Source organism: Haemaphysalis longicornis, unplaced genomic scaffold, assembly GCF_048455015.1.
Source record: "Haemaphysalis longicornis isolate Haplotype H1 unplaced genomic scaffold, Haemaphysalis longicornis Haplotype H1 scaffold_6, whole genome shotgun sequence".
NCBI lineage: Eukaryota > Metazoa > Arthropoda > Arachnida > Ixodida > Ixodidae > Haemaphysalis > Haemaphysalis longicornis.
The window spans coordinates 211,399,220-211,417,059 of record NW_027526407.1 but is presented as its reverse complement, the minus strand read 5'-3'; the positions used below and the strand labels follow the sequence as shown (position 1 = coordinate 211,417,059).

The 17,840-nt window shown below is 52.9% G+C and overlaps 1 protein-coding gene across 1 annotated transcript in view; it reads right to left on the bottom strand.

Moving 5' to 3' along the window:
• Window positions 1-17,840, bottom strand: part of LOC144143466 (uncharacterized) — a 338,543-nt gene that overhangs the window by 130,017 nt on the left and 190,686 nt on the right. The window contains exon 11 of the mRNA XM_077675212.1: window positions 4,595-4,665. Within this exon, the coding sequence (XP_077531338.1) occupies window positions 4,595-4,665 (71 nt within the window). The remainder of the gene's footprint in view (window positions 1-4,594; window positions 4,666-17,840) is intronic.

The window sequence follows — 17,840 nt, the reverse complement described above, 5'->3', positions numbered from 1 at the left end:
TTCTTATAGGAGGTCGCCCTAAGTTTTTATTTCGGAACCTCCTTGTGTACACCTTGTACCATGTAAACTTGTATGCGAAAGTTCGTTTGAAATAAACCTGAAACCGAGAAAAACCGTGGGAAATTAGTACTCCCGCAGGGAACTAGAAACTCTCCCTTCTGGCCTTGCAAAAACTCCTTTCGGAAGGCCTACAAAACTCCCCAACCTTTCGTAAAACTCCATGCAAAAGAAGTAAATGCTTCCCTTGAACCTCCTAAAAACGCCCCTAAAATAACATAAGTACTTCCCAAAGGAGCCATAATAGGCTCCTATTCAACCGCCTAAAAATTCCATAAACATCACTTACAAACAACCTTGAGGAACTAAAGAATACTCCATTTTTATGTCCTTAAATTCTCCCAAACATTTCCTAACACTCCCTAAATACCTCCTTTCTATCACCTAAAAACGCCCGGTTTTAAGGTGGTAAACAAAACCTCCCTGTTCCATGTAGTAACAAAACTCCTACAAGGAGGACCACTAGAGGACACGCGAAAAAGAACCTCTAGGGAGTATATGGGAGGAAAAAAGTTTAAGTGTTGAGTATCAAACCTAAGCAGCGGGTTCACTGTCTGCAGGTATTTTTCTTCCGAATATTTTCCACCGTTTCTTGTGCCCGTCTCGTCGAGATACCGCCGCGAAAAATGAAGTCGAGGGGCACGATTTACACGCTTAGATTCTAAGCGCTCTATTAACTAAACTCTTAAATTCTAAGCTCTCTTAACATTGGGCTTCGCGATCATGAAGAAAAAAAAACTGTGGTTGATTCCTCTGTCATAGGGATCAGAAAAACACGAAAGTGGAATGTGCAGTGAAACCTGCAGCGAAACGAGCATGATTTGCGGGTTTTCGCTGGCTTGTGGGTGTGCTTGGCAAGCGACGCCCTGATGGCGGGTCGTTTCAGCAAAGGCGCGACCACTTGGTCCCGCCATGTGGCGTGTGCGGCAGACGCTTGCGTTGCGACGACCTCAGGAGGAGGAGGAGGAGAAACACTTTATTTGGAAACTGGGTCTAGGGGAGAGGGGTGGCGGAGATTGCGATATTCTCCGCGACCTGGGCGGCCCGGTTGGTTAGTGCCAACTGCACTTCCGGGTCGGAGCTCTCCAGGGCCTGCTCCCAGTGTAAGGGGGAAGGAAAAGGGGGAAATGGGTCGTGGGGACACTCCCAAAGGGAATGGTAGCGGGTATCCGGCTGGAGACATTGAGGGCAAAGAGGCGAAGGGTAGAGATTGGGGTTGATGCGGTGTAGGAGACTTCGGTAGGGGGTTGTGTGGGTTTGTAGTAGCCGCCAGTGGCCAGCGGCTTCGTGGGTGACGGAAGGGTGTGGGGCACTCTTAGGGCCACTGAAACTACTATGCGGTACTTACATAGGATTGTCTGGCGGCAAACTGTCATGCATGCACTGTGCAATATAAATATGATTGATTCATTGATGAGGTTTAACGCGCCTGCGCTACATAGACGATGAGGTGCGCCGTATTGTAGGGCTCTGGATTAATTTTGACCATCTAGGGATGTTTAGCATGCGCCGAAATCTCGAACACACGGGCGTTTTGTATTGTCGTCTCCACTAGAAAAGCGGCCGCCGCGGCCGAGAATCGAACCAGCGTCCTTGGGCTGCAATATAAACACGGGCTGCAATAAAAACTTCCACGGAAGTAGGAATAATCCTTTAATACCTTGAAGCACAAATACACTATGTACAAAATGATGAACAACACTCCACTGCTCTTACCTAACACATTATGTAAAAAATGATACAAACACACTTCACTGCAGTTATAATACAGGTAATGATGACTACGCTGGAATGTTTTCGAGCTTGCTTTCTGAGGTTTTGATTTGCGTTCTTAGCACGTGTGTGATGGTCTTGAAATACGGTGTATCTTTTTTTCCAGGTCTACCAACTGCTTTTTCAACTCAGCACAATCCCTTTGTGTCTCACTAGCTGTGAGAGTTTCATTTGCCGAGTTTGGAATTGCGACATTCAAAGCTTCGACACCTGGGCTGTTAAATTGGAGGTTTTCCGATGACGTCTCCTGTGATACCGTGTGAGTTGACACGGGAAGCATTTCCGCTGTCTCTGATGATGCGTGAGGTTCTTCAGCGGGGCTGTCCACCTCTGCATTGTTGGATGTGGGCCCAGGCTGCTTTCTGTCTCTGGGTGGCTTTCGCTGCTATGGAGCAACTGGAAGCAGAAAGATATGGAACCAATAATCAAATTAAGCAGTAAGTTCAGGGAAAGCGCGGTAATCAAGAGAACGCCAATCCAAGACAAATAACAAAGCGGAAACACTGCATGGCAAGCGTCTCAGCATTTACACTTGTAATAATTAACCAGGTCGAGCGCTTGCGCCTTTTTCCGTGGAAATAGATTAAGTGGATGCGTGAGGTTAGGGTGTTGCGTGGGCTGATCGACATTACAACTGGATAGGTGGAAGTGACTCCCGATAAGAGCAGGAGAAACAGCATCGATACATATACATACATGCATGCATGCATCACGTGTTAAAGTCAAAATAGGTGAAGCATGCCAGACCGACGGCTCAAATGCCACTGGAACGTTTCCCAGCTGCTACAGCTGGTTTGTTAAGTAATGTACGCACTTATACGAAAACACGCAGTACATCAAATGGTAAATGCCTACCTCTGATTGGGAGAGGCGTTGGCACAGCATTTGGTTTCAGCTTCTTCCATCCATCTGCCCGGTTTTGTTCAAAACAGGATCTTCCAAAGTGAGCCTGCACGATAAATTGTTAATATAGGTGCCTTTTTCTCGCGAGAAATAAGAATAAATTTCGCGAAATCAAGCAAATCGGACAAACTGGCATCCACACGTATCGGCTCACATCCGCACATGACTGACAAAATAGAGGTGTAATTTACACATTTTTTTTTCACCTCTATGCGCTATTTTATGACATGATAAGCGAGAATAAATGTCTTAAATATCATAATGTTTTCGCACAACAAGATGTACAACAGACCTTAAGTTGAGACAACGCGGAGAAACACGAGCATAAGGCGTCGCGTGCAGTTTCGCGCTTGGGGATATATCATTCACACTGCCAAAATTGGGCTTTTGGTGAAGTAAGCGTGCTGCGCCGGGATGACGCTTCGGGAATAGAAAGGTCGCACACCTTCTTATAACGAGTGCCTCATTTCTTGATACAAAGTGAAATGACTGAAGATGCAAAGCGCCACACGTTTCACATCGGCCCCCCGATTTAAGAGGCCACGTCCGTTTGCATCAATCCACTATGAAAAGGCCGCAAAAGGATGATGAAACCTCCAACATAAACACATAAAACCGTACGTCTGGTATCTAGAAACACCCACATAGACAAGCTTACAATAGCCCCAAATGGATTAGGCACTGCTGAGAAACCGAGTACTTACACTGCATATGCAGGAGTGGCTCGTCGGATGCCACTTGTCCCGCTTGATCTTCACTGTCCACACAACCAGCCTTTTTGGGTCTCTAGGAAACGGAAACATCCTCCAGAATGCCTGGGTGAACGCAGCACCCAGGCATTCTGCAAAGAGACTTTGGGAAGAGCGCCGCTTTTCGCGCGCCTAGCGCGGAAGTCGGCGGGGGTGGTATGCAAGAAAATGGCGGCGGCGCCTCTCGAGAACCGCTCTTGGCTGCGGCGACCCCTTCCAAGAGTGGCGCCACCCTCAGCGGAGCGGGCGCGCATCGAGGCACCCTAGGTTCAGGTTTGGCCCTTTAACCAGCGAAAGCAAAGACTATGCACACAGTGTTTCGTGAAAGTTTGTCTTTGCTTGAGATTATGCAACCTGCCGCCTTAGACTAGATTACGGCATTGGTCATTTCGCTTGCGCTGAAGCACAGCCCAGCATAGACCGCCGGCGCGACCAAATGCCGGCTAAGCAACCGCTGAACCTTCGCCTAGTCACGCCGTTCGCTTGCGCTGAAGAGCAGGCTCAGTTGGAACTGAGTGATCAAGCGCAGGCGAAGGAGCCGTTTCATCCTTGGCTAGTCACGTGGTAAGGCAGCGGGGAAGCTTCGCGGGCGCAGCGTGCGCGCCGGCAGCTGAAGGTCACTTGCGACTCGATGAATGACCTTGAAAAATGTAGCATAGTAGACCTTTCGGTCTACAGTGTTCGACGAGTTCACGGTCCCTATGACGTCATCAGTACGGTTTTAGGACGCATTTTCATCACCTACACTCCTTACGCCGTAATCTCAACTATTTGTCCACTCAAAAATGTCTAAAAATACCTGTATGGGATAACATTGTTGTAAAGCTGATTTTATAAATGCATAAATATGTATTTAGAGTCATACGGCGTTTGGATATTTTTGTGGTGGGTCTGTCTAATTAAAAAGACTGACACGCAACGATTCCCATTAATTTTCAAATATTTTGTGGCGCTTTCTTTCGACAGGTAGATAATTCTTATGACAACAATACTGCTACATTTACGAAATATCTAAGGCTAGAAGATGTGATTTACTTTTGGGTAATGCGGACTGATATGAGTTCCCATTTTAGGCAAGCGCGATTTATATTTCCAGAAGAGCGAATGCTTACCTGTCCCGGATGTGCAGCTGCCTCTTGAGGTCCTTGATCTCAGCCACTGCATCCGAGAGCCCGTACTCACCCTGCAAGACGTGCGTATACGGTTAGTGTGTGGTTTAAGCGGCCCTTCACGGAAGCTATTCGCCCCAGTGGTGAGTAATGAGAGTCAGAGTTTGGGATGCCCCCTAGTATGTGATTTCCTACGTAACTCTAGTTTTGGAGCGTTCTGCAAATTCACCCGTGGATATTCTGCTTTGAAAACTTGCCCATGGGGTAGTTTTGAAGACGCATTTTCAGGTTATAGGAACAATAGCAACGAGATCATTGATGCTTGGGCCAGTTCGTGATCCATATTCTTGAATTCACAGCGCACACAACAAGCAAGGACGATAAGCAGAGCGAGACACACAGGCGGTGACTAACAACTGAAGGTTATTGCTGTGACGCCTGGCATATAAATACAGCATAGATCAAGCCGACACACATATTGGCCCAAAACACGTGAAAACCAAATAACAAATCCGCCACGGCGTCACTACCGCCATGGGCTTAGACACTGTCTAGACAGGTGATTTCTATTGCTGATACCCCGACAAAAAAGACGCTCACGCACTTTTTTTTAAAGGATTTTATTAAACATTTTTCGGTACATACACATTGCACGTAGTTATTAGTACAGAAGTACTTTGATTCCCTTTTTTTCTGTTTCATGAGCCCCAATAATTTCCCTCGTCAGTTTATGCTTAATTTGATAGAATATTGCGGTACTACTGAAGATAGGCCCGTACCCAGCCCAGCCTATACTATGTATTCTTAGGTGAACACTTTTGCACTTTTGCAGGATGTGACTGTGTTCATTTAGCCTACCGTTACCACATCTCACCGTTTGCCCGATATAATCGCTGCAACGCAATAATACTGCAAACTACGTCTGTGCCACATGGAATTAACTGTCTCTGGTACTTCTTCCTTCACCAAAACGTATTCAGGCAAATCACATTCATTCACATTTGTATTGTAAACTGGCGGTAAAGGTGCATTAATTTCACTTTCATTTCAATTCATTTTATTTTCCTTAAAGACCCCCAAATGGGGGTACTACATAAGGGGTGGTGTGTGCACAGGAAACAGATTTTGTAGCCACAAAACAAGGATTAACAGGAAAAATAAGTCGTCACTTCGGCAGTAAATGAATGGGGGCTGGTGATGGCGGCAATTTGGTGGGGAAGGCCGTTCCAGTCTTTAGCAGCGCGTGGAAAGAAGGAGGCAGCGAAGGTGGTGGTCCGGGTGCGGTGACCTGAAACTTGAAATACATGACCTTTCGTGAACTAAAATATTCTTTCTGAATTGAGTGTATAGTTCGTGTTTGCGTTCGCCGACATTTACCCCGTGCGCCGATGCAAAAAAGCTCGTAATAAAGTGCCCCCATTAATAACTTAACTTCAGTTATTCTAAACAACGCGCACCATTGTTATGGATTGCAAGAGTGTCATTGGTAGAAGCCTGCAGGAGTATCGTGATTCGGCTTGCACACATCACAATGCCCCTGCTTTTCAAAGTAGACACGCAGGGACACCACTGAAAGCTCCACGTATTTTTAAACTGGCCATGAAGACAAAATACACCTTCATCCAGTTGGAAAGAACTAGCTTTGGTGACTCAACCTGCTCCGCCCCAGTTACAAAAGGCGCTTCCTTTACCTAAAAAACGCAAGAAATATTGAAAGGCAAACTTTTGTCAACAGTGCCGTAATATGCGCACGATAAGCGTAGTACGGGCCAGAACTAAAACAAGTGAAAAGCAGCTCGAACTTAAACAAAACGGAAGAGAAGAAAAAGTTGCAGATATCATCTGCGTTTAGGTCTTCAGATGTACGACGCGATAGCGTTACTTGGACGTCGACGAAGCGTTTTGAAGCGGAGTTGCTGCGTTTACAACGCATGTTTTCCAGACAGAGAGCGAAACCAGCGGCAACGATTTTCATTTGCCGTGGCACAGGACCGGCGGAGAAGCCGGTGTGAAAATTTACGTCTGCAGGGTGTTGTTCGAGAAGGCGACAGTGCCAGTGTATCACAGTTTTATTCTTTAGCGTCGTGACCAGCCTGAACTTTTTCGCATTTCTTTCTAAGCGGAAGGGGACACAGAGAAGTCCTTTATTGTGGAAGATGTGGTTGGAATTTCGAAAAAGGAGGTAAACAGATGGTAAGGAGCCCAGGGGTTAAGCCCGATTTGGAAGGCCCCAGACGCGGCGTCTCTTTTCCTGGCTGTCTCTGAATGAGCTCACGCTGAAATGGTGACGGGGTAGTCAGAGATGCTTCCCATGTTTCGACGGAATGTTTCACTTGTTATTCTATATGTTTAAGTATCACCAGGTTGCGTGGAAGAAATTGTAAGCTTTCCCGTAAGTTTTATAGTATAGTGGGCCATTTCCCACAAAACATCTTTGCCCGTCTAGATTTATCGATATATGTGTTGGTTCGCAACCTGCGCCAAGCTTGCGATTCTTCGACAATGACATCCTATTTGGAACAGGAAAGGATAATGTGTGTTCACGTGCTTTTAGTCATCTACGGCGTCACCTTCCAGACTCTCGTGTCCGCCATAATGGAAATGAACTTCGCGCCAGAAGAACGGGACAATAGAAGAAAACACACCACACAGCGCCGACTACGTCCGTGCGTCAACGTGGTGTTAACAGTCATCATTGTACACGGAAAAATGTTTTTTCAAGCGTTTGGGTGTTCTGCCTGCTGAAACAAGTCTTTTGATAGTGCTTAAGCTGATATTTGGTGGTTCTCATAGGCGGGGCACCGACCTATTTGGTGATCGCGGGAAGTGGTAGGTATCGGGCTGCCTTATATGCTGCCCTCGTGATGCTGTTAATATGTTTTCATTCAGTGCAGGTAAATTCCTGGAACAGCAGGCGTGATGAGTGTCTGCATACGTGTTGTCATTTATTTCTGTTTCTGGATCTTTTTGTGTCTTTTTTTTGCTCTGGTATATTACAACGTGGTCCAAATGGGTAAAGATCTTCCATTTCTTGTGGATTGTGAGATCACTTCTGCCGCTTCTGTGCACTGCCATGCCGATGATGTTTACGTAACCGTCCTCTCGGACGATATCCTGGCCAATCTTTAGGGTGATTTTTAAATCGCCCGCGTGGTGCCATCCATCGTTTTCCGCTCAGAGCTTGCACCAGTGACAGAGCTGCGGGGAATTTCAAAAGGAATCTAAAAATTAGCCTCTTACGCGCCCTGTGCCCGATTTCATTTGTTATTAATAGACATTTTAGTTAGTTTGTGGTCTTTCTATAGGCCTTGCTTACTTTTTCAGTGCTTGGCGTTAATCTTTCGCAAAGGTATCGTCCTTTCTTAGTGAGGTGACACAATGTTGGCGCCGCATCAGTTCCGTTGGTAGCTTTGGGGTGATGCAGTATGTTGCAGCAGCGGCTCGGCACAGTACTGTCGAGGATGCGACTACCGATACGGCGCACAACACACCTTACTGCGCAGCCACGGCCCCAGCTGAAATCACGTATTGTTTCTGTGGTCTCCGCTGTAGTATTATTGTCCTCCAGCACAGCTGCGGAGGCCATGCCGTGGAACACGCGCTGCGCCACTTGGTGTGAGCAACCATTGCCTCGTGACAGAAGCTGCCGCACCCCTTGGAGCACCTGTGCGCTGCGTGCCCGGAGGGCCTTGACAGCGGGCAGCCATGTGAGCCGGCAGTCAATGAGCAGCCCCAGGTACTTCACGGTCAGCCGCCAGGGAAGAGGTCGCCCGTTGAGTGTGATGGGCGGTGTTGCCTGTCGAGCCCTCCATCCTCCCGGGTGCAGCATAAGGGCCTGCGTTTTGGCCTCCGAGAGCTGCAGGCCACGGCTATCGAGGAAGACCGCAACTGCGCCCAGAGCCTCCTGGAGGCACGCCTTGACTATATGGCAGTCTTTGGTGGGGCCATGGGTCCAGAGTGCCACGTCGTCAGCATACACCGCCACCTCTACTGGGTGTCGCAAGCCTGGAGGGATGCAGTCGGGGAGAGGAGCCAGCACCAAGTTGAAAAGAAACGGGCTCAGCACGCTTCCCTGGGGCACCCCGGAGCGGACGTCTCGAGGACTGCTCGTCGCCCGGCCTACCTTCACCCGCAGGGTCCGGTCACGCAGGAACGCCCGGATGTAGCCTCCTAGGCGCCCCACAACGCCCATGCCGTCCAGGGCCTCCAGGATGGCCCCGTGGGCAACCGTGTCGAATGCCGACCGCATGTCCAGCAGGAGCAGGAAGGCCACCTCCTTGTCATGGCGGGCCTGTTCCAGCATGGAGATGACGTCCCCCAGGGAGTCAGCCGTGCAGCGGTGCCGCCTGAAGCCGCTTTGCTGCTCCCGGAAGACGCCGCTGTGGTCGGCAATCCACTCGAGACGGGCAAGGGCTGCACTCTCCATGACCTTCCCAGCAGCCGACGTCAGGGACACGGGACGGTAGGACTCTGGCTCCGTCGGGGGCTTGCCGACCTTGAGAATTGGCGAGATGAGCCCCACGAGCCAGGGTGGAGGGAGGACACCAGTCCGCCAGACCCGATTGAACAGTCGCAGAAGCGGCTCTAACTGAGTCACGTCCAGGTTCCGCAGCATCTGGTACGTAACCCCGTCCATACCAGGAGCGCTCCGCCGCTTGGAGCATCGATTCAGGGCGGCCTGCAGCTCACGGAGCGTGATGTCCGTGGAGCAGAGGGACACCACTTTCTGGTCGTGCGGGGCGGCTGGCTCCGCGTTGGGTGAGGCCGCAGGAACTGGAGGCGGGGTTTGAGCGGCCTTGGCAAACTGGTCGGCGAACAGCTCCGCCAGGGCCCCTTCTGTGATGCCCAGGGATATGGCGACCGCATGCAGGGGACGCCGGCTGGTGGTGGTAGGCCCCAGCAGAGCCTTAAAGATACGCCAGGCTCTGCCCGGGACCTTACGAGAGTCCATGGACGAACACAGCGACTCCCAGCCCTGCCTGCGACGCTGCCGTGCCCGTCGGCGGCATTGGGCGTCCGCCCGCCGGTACTCCGTCCAATCCTCTGGGCGCTTGCTTCGCAAAGCCTTCCTCTGTAGCTGGTTGCGGCGGGCCCGAAGCCGTAGCAGCTGCATGTCCGGGAGTGGCGTGCAGAGAGGTACCTCTCCCCGTACCGTTGCCTTGTCGGCGCTCCGCACGACTGCTGCGAGGAAGTCGACTTCAGGATCCTCGGTGCATTTGGTCATTTCCTTGCGGAAGTCGACCCAGCTAGTGACTGCGTAAGCCCTTGTGTCGGCTCGCTTGCGGTGGTTCCCGGGGGTGATCAGTATGGGGTAGTGGTCAGAACCCCACGTGCTGGCGGCGGTCTCGCAGGAATAGGCGCACCGCTGCGTCACCAGGGTTAGGTCGATGCATGACTGCTGGACCGTGCCACTGCGACGACATGGGCGGACGAAAGTAGGGCTGCCGGTGTTGGCCACGTGCAGTCCACAGGTGGTGATGGCGTCTAACAGCTCTCATCCCCTTCGAGTGGCTCGATGACTCCCCCAGGCAGGGTGATGTGCATTGAAGTCGCCGCACAGTACAGCGTCCGAGCGCAGGTTTGCGCGCAGCCGGCACAGCGCCACGGCGTCCCATGGTTTCTGCGGCCGGATGTAGACGCTGGCCACGGTAGTGTCCGTTGTCCCCATGCGTACTGTCACGGCGGCACACTCCATTGGGCCGTCAGCAACTGGGGCCAGGTCAACAGGAGCACTGTTGAGGGTGGCGCGCACATAGACCGCTGCCCGCGACTTTCCCGGTGGGTGGCTGGCGTCGCGGCACGGTGTGCTGCTGCAAGACCTCAGGCGGCAGCTCGTGGCGCTGAGATGTCACACGTAGCCCGGCAGACGCGGCGTGTCGCTATAGATGTACACTTCCTGCAGTGCCAGCACGTCGAAGGACTCCCGCAACAGGTGCTCAGTCAGCTCCGCGCTGCGACGGCCTAGGCCGTTGCAGTTCCACTGCAGGATGCGTGGCCGCTGGCCTTACCCACTGGGTCTGCTAGCCATGGTGTAGGTGGGCGGGGGGGGGCTAAGTAGGGCCAAGGCGTCTGTGGCCGCCATCCTTGCCGGGTCATCGGCAGGCAGTCGGCCCACCAAGCTGTGCGTCAGGGCCAGGAGGACGGGCATCAGCTACTCTGGGCCGGGGGCTGCAAGCGCAACGACTGGGGCTGCGGGCGGGGTGGGCTGCTGGGCAGTGGCGCGCCTGGCTGCCTTTCGCTGGGCTGGAGACCGGGGCTGCAGTCGTCCCTGGGGAGTCTGTGGGCCAAGCCGTGTCTGCTGCTGGGTGCTGCACCGCCTGACCATCTCGGCGTAGCTGGGCTGCGCTGATAGAACCGACGCCTCGACCTCAGCACGGGGCACTGGCTTTAGCGCCTGGGCCATGGCTGTGGCCACACGGCGCTCGTGCTGCCAGCGTGGGCAACGGGGGTCCGTCACACTGTGGCGGCCACTACAGTTGGAGCAGCGGGCAACACCTGCGGTGCACTGTTGTGAGTTGTGTCCTCCCCCACAACGCGCACACCTCACGGTACCCTTGCAGCCGGCCGTCACATGATCAAGTCTCCCACATCGGCCGCACTGGACAGGTCTGGGACGGCAGGCTCTCACGGGGAGCAGCAGCTTGTAGACAGCGACGAAGGCGGGTGGGACCGGTCCCGCAAAGTGCATCACCACTGCACCATTGCGCTGCCGGGACGTTTCACTTATCGGCACATCGGATTTAACGTTGGCCTTTATCTCGTCCGACGTGAGTTGCGGGTCCACGCCGAAGATCAGGCCACGACTTGCCGCGTTCGACGGGTCGATAGGCTCGTACGGGTATACCGCATATTTCCTCCGTTGCCAGCAGAGAAGAGAGGCACTCCGCAGTTTCGGCATCGGCGGCAACAACGTTTAAGCGAGTGTTCATTCTCACTTGGGAGACACCGGCGACAGCGGCCAATTCACGGGCGACTGCCTCCCTCGATACCGCAAGGAAGGAGGCAGAGCGGTCAGTGGGACGAAATAGGCAGGTGCCGACAGCAGGCTGGTGTATCGGTCGCGCGGCAGCAAGCTTCCGCGCTTTGCGACGGTGTGCCTTTGAGATCTTCTGCGTCCACTGGCCCTCCACGTCGTCCGAAGAAGGTTCGGCGTTGGGTCGCCCTTCTGTGGGGACGGCTGTGGCCGCAAAATCCATCGGCGTGACCACGCACTGCGCCGCATCACCATCTTCTTCCTCGGCCAGAAGAGCGGACGCGGCCGCCGCTCTGTCACGAAGCTCTGCGGCGCGCCGCGCAAAGCGCACAAGCTCGTTGGCGAGCTCGGCGCCACTCGGCGAGGTAGCGGGGGCACCATTCGACGAGGCAGCGGGACGCTGAGGAAGCTCCCTCGCAGAAGCCGCCATCGCAACCTGTCCAGTGGAGGTAGCAAGGGGCCGGTAATGCGCAGGAGAGCTCACGTGAGAGCGCGACCTGGCCTTTCGTGTTTTGCCGATCTGCGCAGCCTGGGACATTTTCACCCCTTGCGGAGCATCGCTGGTCTGGTTGCGGCGCTTGGGGATGGGGGCGCTAGCATTGGCCGCCGTCCCTGGGTCCACTGTTGAAATGTCACCAGCTGTATCCTCGGCGTACTCTTGTTCTTCTCCCGAACCGTCGGCGGGGTCTCGGCCGCGTTTTTTTGGTGGCGCAGAGTCCATGCTGACCACCTGGTCGTCTGCATCGGCGTTGAGAGGGCTGTGCTGCGCTTCGACGCCTGCACAGTGGTCGCCAGACGTAACCAGGCAGGGCGTGGTGGTCGATGATACAGCGCCGAGAGGGAGAGGTCTCCTGCCCCGAGCTTGCAGCAGCTCAGTGGCGCGTGCATGGCTGGCCAGGATATCGCTGCACCCGGCTAAGAGGAGTTCTAAGCTGCGTGCACAGTCGACGCTGCTGGTTCGGCGGTGCCGCGTCACTTGGCGGCGTACCTCAGCTGGCACGAATGTCGTTGTTAACGGCAGGCTGTCTTGAGGCAGACTGTGGCTGGGCGGGCTTGCTCCTTGCGTGGGCATGCCGATGCACCGAAGATGAGCTTCTTTGGTGGCACGAGGGGTTTCCTCGGTGGTGAGAGCGCGTGCTTCAGCTGGAGATGCATCGGTGGCACGTGGCGACAGCGGTGATCGCGCCGTTGCCATGACACCGAATTCGAACTCCTTGGTTAGGCTTGGCGAGTCCCGGGCATGACTACGCCTTCGGAGAAGGGGTTCCCAACGTGTATGCGGTCAAATGCGACAAATGATGGATCAGAATGATCCTAGAGACTTGCCGAAGAGAGTAGACCGGGTGGTTCAGGTCCCAGGGTCGATGGCCTGGAGCGTTGAGCATAGATTGCAGAGCTCGGTGTTGCGCCGTCTTTCAAGCGAGCGACGCACGTGCGAACCCCCCCGTGGCCAGAGGGAGTGGTGGCTTGGCAAGACGCTGACGAGCCCTGTCGTTTGGGCATCGGTGGGGTTGTGGTTTGCGACGGGAAAATGAAAGGAAATTCACTGGGGATATTTTGAGCTCGGCAGGGAGCTCACCTGCATACAACCCAGTGCAGGGGAAGGGAAGTAGGGGGGGGGAGTGATAGGATAAAGTAGAAAGAGAGAGAGAGGGAGAGAAAGGTATAAAGAGAGCTGTCAGTCCTAGAACGCTGTCAGTCCGGGCACACCAGTCAATCACTGCACTCCGGGTTACAGCCGCTGCGTGAGGCCGGTCGTCTCCAGGAAGTGAAGCAGATAAGTGAACACTTCCCGTTGGGTTGCCGCAGGTCCCTTCGGGAACAGAAGGTCCTCCATGTCGGCGCTGGGAAGGCCTCGACGCTGGAGCGCTCGGTTTGGGCATCGGCCTGTTTGGGCGATGTAAACGCGCTCACACTGCAAAGGTATTCGATAAACGACATTACTGCAGCAATCAGTGCACCTAGTGCGGCCTTTCTTGTCGCAAACGGAAAGTTGAGGAAAGGGAGGAGCAGGAGGAGAAAACTTTATTTGACAGTGAGATCGAGCTGGTAAGTGGGCGGGGTCCTCAGTCCAGGACTCCGGTGGTGCGGCCTGCCGTCCTCGCCCTTTCAGCGAGCCAAAGCTGCTCACAAGTTAAGCACGATTGTTTAGGCGTCGGCACATGGCGTAGGCCTTGTAAACGCGTATAGTAGAACTGAGACGCCATGTTTGGTCCTCGCGTTTTTCACAGGGTGGGCAAACACATGTACGCCCAAATCTTTAACCAACGTGTCGAAGCTGCGACTTTTCATGCCTCAGCGCCGTACCACGAAGTCAAGCTACAAACAGGTCGAGATTAAGTGCATGCTCAGGAACCGCGATCAGCTGAGCCCATCGTCTCATCTGCCTGCTCTTAAATTCTTTTCATTGGAGCACACTGCTACTACCTACCAAAATTACACTCACATTTTCACGGATGGATCAGTGATGGATACGTCATCTGCCATCGGAATATGTATCCCATCAACCCGCACAAAAATTACCGCAAAACTAGGTCACAAAACGTCGTCGATGGTTACTGAACTCAAGGCCCTGCGTGCTGCATTGGAACACATTTTAACTGCTCCAGGTCAGGCATGGGCAATCTTCACCGACTCTCGAGCAGCCCTTCAGCACCTAATTTTATTGCTGCCACAAGAGCAGCTTGCGCAAGAAATTAATGCCCTACACACGCAGGCAATAAACAACCACCACGTCGTTGTTCTGCAGTGGCTTCCATCTCACTGCGGTGTGGCTGGCAACGGCGAGGCCGACAGAGCTGCTGCATAAGCGCATTTCAGCCCAATCATTACTCCAGTGCCTTTCACAAGGCGAGACGGAGCGACTCTGGCGTCATCGCTTGCCAAGAGTTCTCAGCGATTGCTGTGTACCGACCCAAATAATACCTACGATCCGTTGCACACAATAGACCCAGAGTGTCGGTTTCGGATGCCAAGCGGTCTGTGCAAGCGAGATGAAGCTGTCCTGCATCGAATACGCCTGAATGTGGCTTACGATAAGCATTTCCTTTTAAACTACGTCAAGGTTCCTCACCTCTGTGCCCTACCTGTACAATTCGTGATGACCTGAAACACGTTCTTTGCGCATGTCCTCGCTACGAACTTGAGCGTACCACGGCAAAGCTTTCTCTGGGCCTGCCCGCGTCCGCCCAGATCTCTTCGAGTCACCTCCTTGGGCACTGGCTTTCAACCGGCATGGCAAGTCGCGCAACAAAAGCGCTCTTGACGTTCCTCCGGAGCACTGGACTTGCCAGTGAGCTATGAACACTCAGACAAATGACTATATCGCCCGATTCATGTGTAAGTGAGAGTTTTCATTAATTTTCATCACAAGTTCACCCCATTTGGTGTAGCAAGTCGGGCGCCCCACCTGGCTGACCTCACGTGCCCATTAAAGATGTTTCTCTCTCTCTCTCTCTCATCTGCTAGGCTGCTCCTTCGTAAGAGCGCCGCGAGACAGAAAAAAATGGCCGCGTATCTGCTCCTTTCGTTGCAAATGTCGTCAAAAGACGATAGTCTTTGTAGACATTTGCCAAGGAAATGCCACCTTTTGCTTTCCCGCTCACTTTTCATGCTGTTCCTGTACCGTTGCGCTCATCCCAAGGTAAACACACCAAGGGTTTGCTCAAGGCGATTTGAATTTACCGCGTTCCACTGCTACAGGCCGGGTTCCTCGATGCCAGTGCTGCAGTACGGCGGTGACGCGCGTGAATCGAGGCGGCCGACTTTAAGGTTTATAGAACCGCGTGGCCGTGGCACTCTTGCGGCATGGCGACAAAGCAAGCGTGCGCGCGAGCAGACAACATATAGCAGTGGGACACGCAGCCTCGCTCCCGACCATGGGATTCCTCCATGATCCCGACCATAGAGCTCCCGACATCTCGACTACGCATGACCGTGCGTTTTCCTCGGCCGCTGCCAGGTGACGGCACCGGGATCTTCAGCCGTGCGTTCCGCGGTTCGTATTTTAATTGTACATGACTGTACGCGCAAAATTATATTCTACCAATACATACGCGTCCCGCATTTGTACGAAGTGACTGCTGCTCGGGCGCCGAAATAAGCCGCTGTCGAACACCTGCTCGTTTCTTTTCATGTTGACATTTCGCCCCTCTGTCAGCCTGAGCCAAATTCATCAAAGCGCACTCAGCATTCCGTGTTCAAGGTCAAATAAAAGCGACAGAGGAAAACAAGCTTTCACTGCGCCTTGGCCGCGGAGCGGCCATCGTGTTCAAGGTCGCCGTTTCGTCGGCGGTGAGCCATCGGCGGCGGCTCGCGCCAACGGTCATGCTGCCCTGTTCGCATACTCCGGCCGTCGAGAAACCTGCCACTCACGCAGAAATGCGGTTGGACGTTTCTGCGACGACTGTCCGCATAGTGTTCAAGCAGCATATCTTACACAATTGAGCGTTATTCGCAGAGTGCACGAAGTTTTTTCACGAGGGAAAATCTCTCGCCGCGGTGAATACTTCACTTACCTCTATCAGATGCAGTTTCTGTGTTGCCGCAGCTCCGTACGTATATCTTCCCTTATCATGGACGCTGTCCTCACGTGGAGCACGGCAAAAGCACTGTAAAATTGCCGCGACACTGACCAGCGAGACCACGTAGTTACGAAAACCACCCTAACGGCCACAACACAAAGAACGCCCCTCCGGCGGCGCATGCAGGCAGTTCAAAAACTTCAACTCCGCCCAAAGCCTGCTCGCGGGAAACGCCTGACGTCACACCTGCGGCAACCAATAAGAGCGGCATCTCTTTTTTTTTATTTTTATGCTCCTCGTATCAGTTACCCTCTCCCGCAAGGTTGCGCCACGAACCGAGTCGAAAAAGGGTCGCCAAAATTATGACTCTGTTCTGTGACTCCGTTTTGACTCACCAAGCGTAAAAGGTAGTCGCGGCGCCGGGGACTCTCTTTTGGCCACCTTTTTTCTTAGAGTGCACCCTTTATCGCACAAAAGAAAAAAAAGCCTATGAAGAGACTTTAGTTGGGATCTGGCAAACACAAAACGCTTTGAGGAAAGCCGACGTTTTTCGAAGGGACCGACGTAAAGGCTATTGGGAAACTCCTGTTCCCGCCATGCTTCGACATTTGCTCCGGCGGGAGCCCGTGCGTTCCGAAGCAGTTTCGGAGCACCTGGTCTTCGAGGTAGTAGCGTGCTCCGCGTCAGAGCTCGCCGACTGCTAGCGATGTGTCATTGCAGTTCAACCATAAACAAACCAAAAAAATTCCCCGCATTTCCCCGAGGGGAAGAATGTGAAAGTGCGAATGCACGAGTTGAATTTGCGCGGTTCGGTAATGTTCGCGAAAGAGAGATCACACACACACACACAACTACAAAGAAAGAAAGATGCATTTATTCACAGACACCTATTTGTGTTGTCATTGTACTTGATGGCTAGAGCGGATCTCAGCTTTGAAATTTCGTGTCAGTACTCCTTTAAGCGGGTGCATTAGCCCTTCTCACGCCCGATTCCTGGCCAATCCCCCACGTGGGTATGTGCCATGTCAGCGGCCAGGCAGCGCGCGCCCATCTCCCCCCGTTGCCAAGGAAGACGAGGAGATTCCTGTCCAATCCCCCACGTGGGTATGTTATGCGGACATCGCCGGTGGACGCAGGTTCAGGGTCGCTTAAGAAGTGCATTCGCACTTAAAAATTGATCTGGGGTCACCCGTGTTCATGTGTTCTCTTTAATATATGCATAACTGATTGCAAGTTAGCAATAAAATTGTAATCATTGTGACCGGAGCAAGGGTGTCTTTTTTTAAGATCCAAACTAGTATTTTGCAATCATGGACCTTTCAAAATAAAACCCTTTCGTTCGCGCTCCTGACGCACGCTTTCGTCTCTCGCAGGGGACTGGGGATTGCTTTACAAAACAATCCGAAGGCTCGTGATCCCTTCTTATGAAGTGTGGGTGCAAAGGCATTACTGTCCACTTGAACACGGCTGGGCGTTCAGTAGAACGACGCTCGCACCGCCATTACTCGCTTGGTGACTTAAAAATGGTCGGGCGAAGACAAGCGAGGAAGGAGGCCTCGGTTTCAAGATGTTGCTACTTCTTTTTTTACTACATCTTTGTTTTCTACATTTTCCACCTCGGAAGTTGCACGCCCTATTGCCACAACCTCTTTTTCTACAAACACTGGTGTGCGGCGGGATGGGAGAGGCATAAACTGCCGCTTGCCAAGCAACTGCCGCCCTCTCCACCCTGCGCATGCTCTGCGCATGCGCA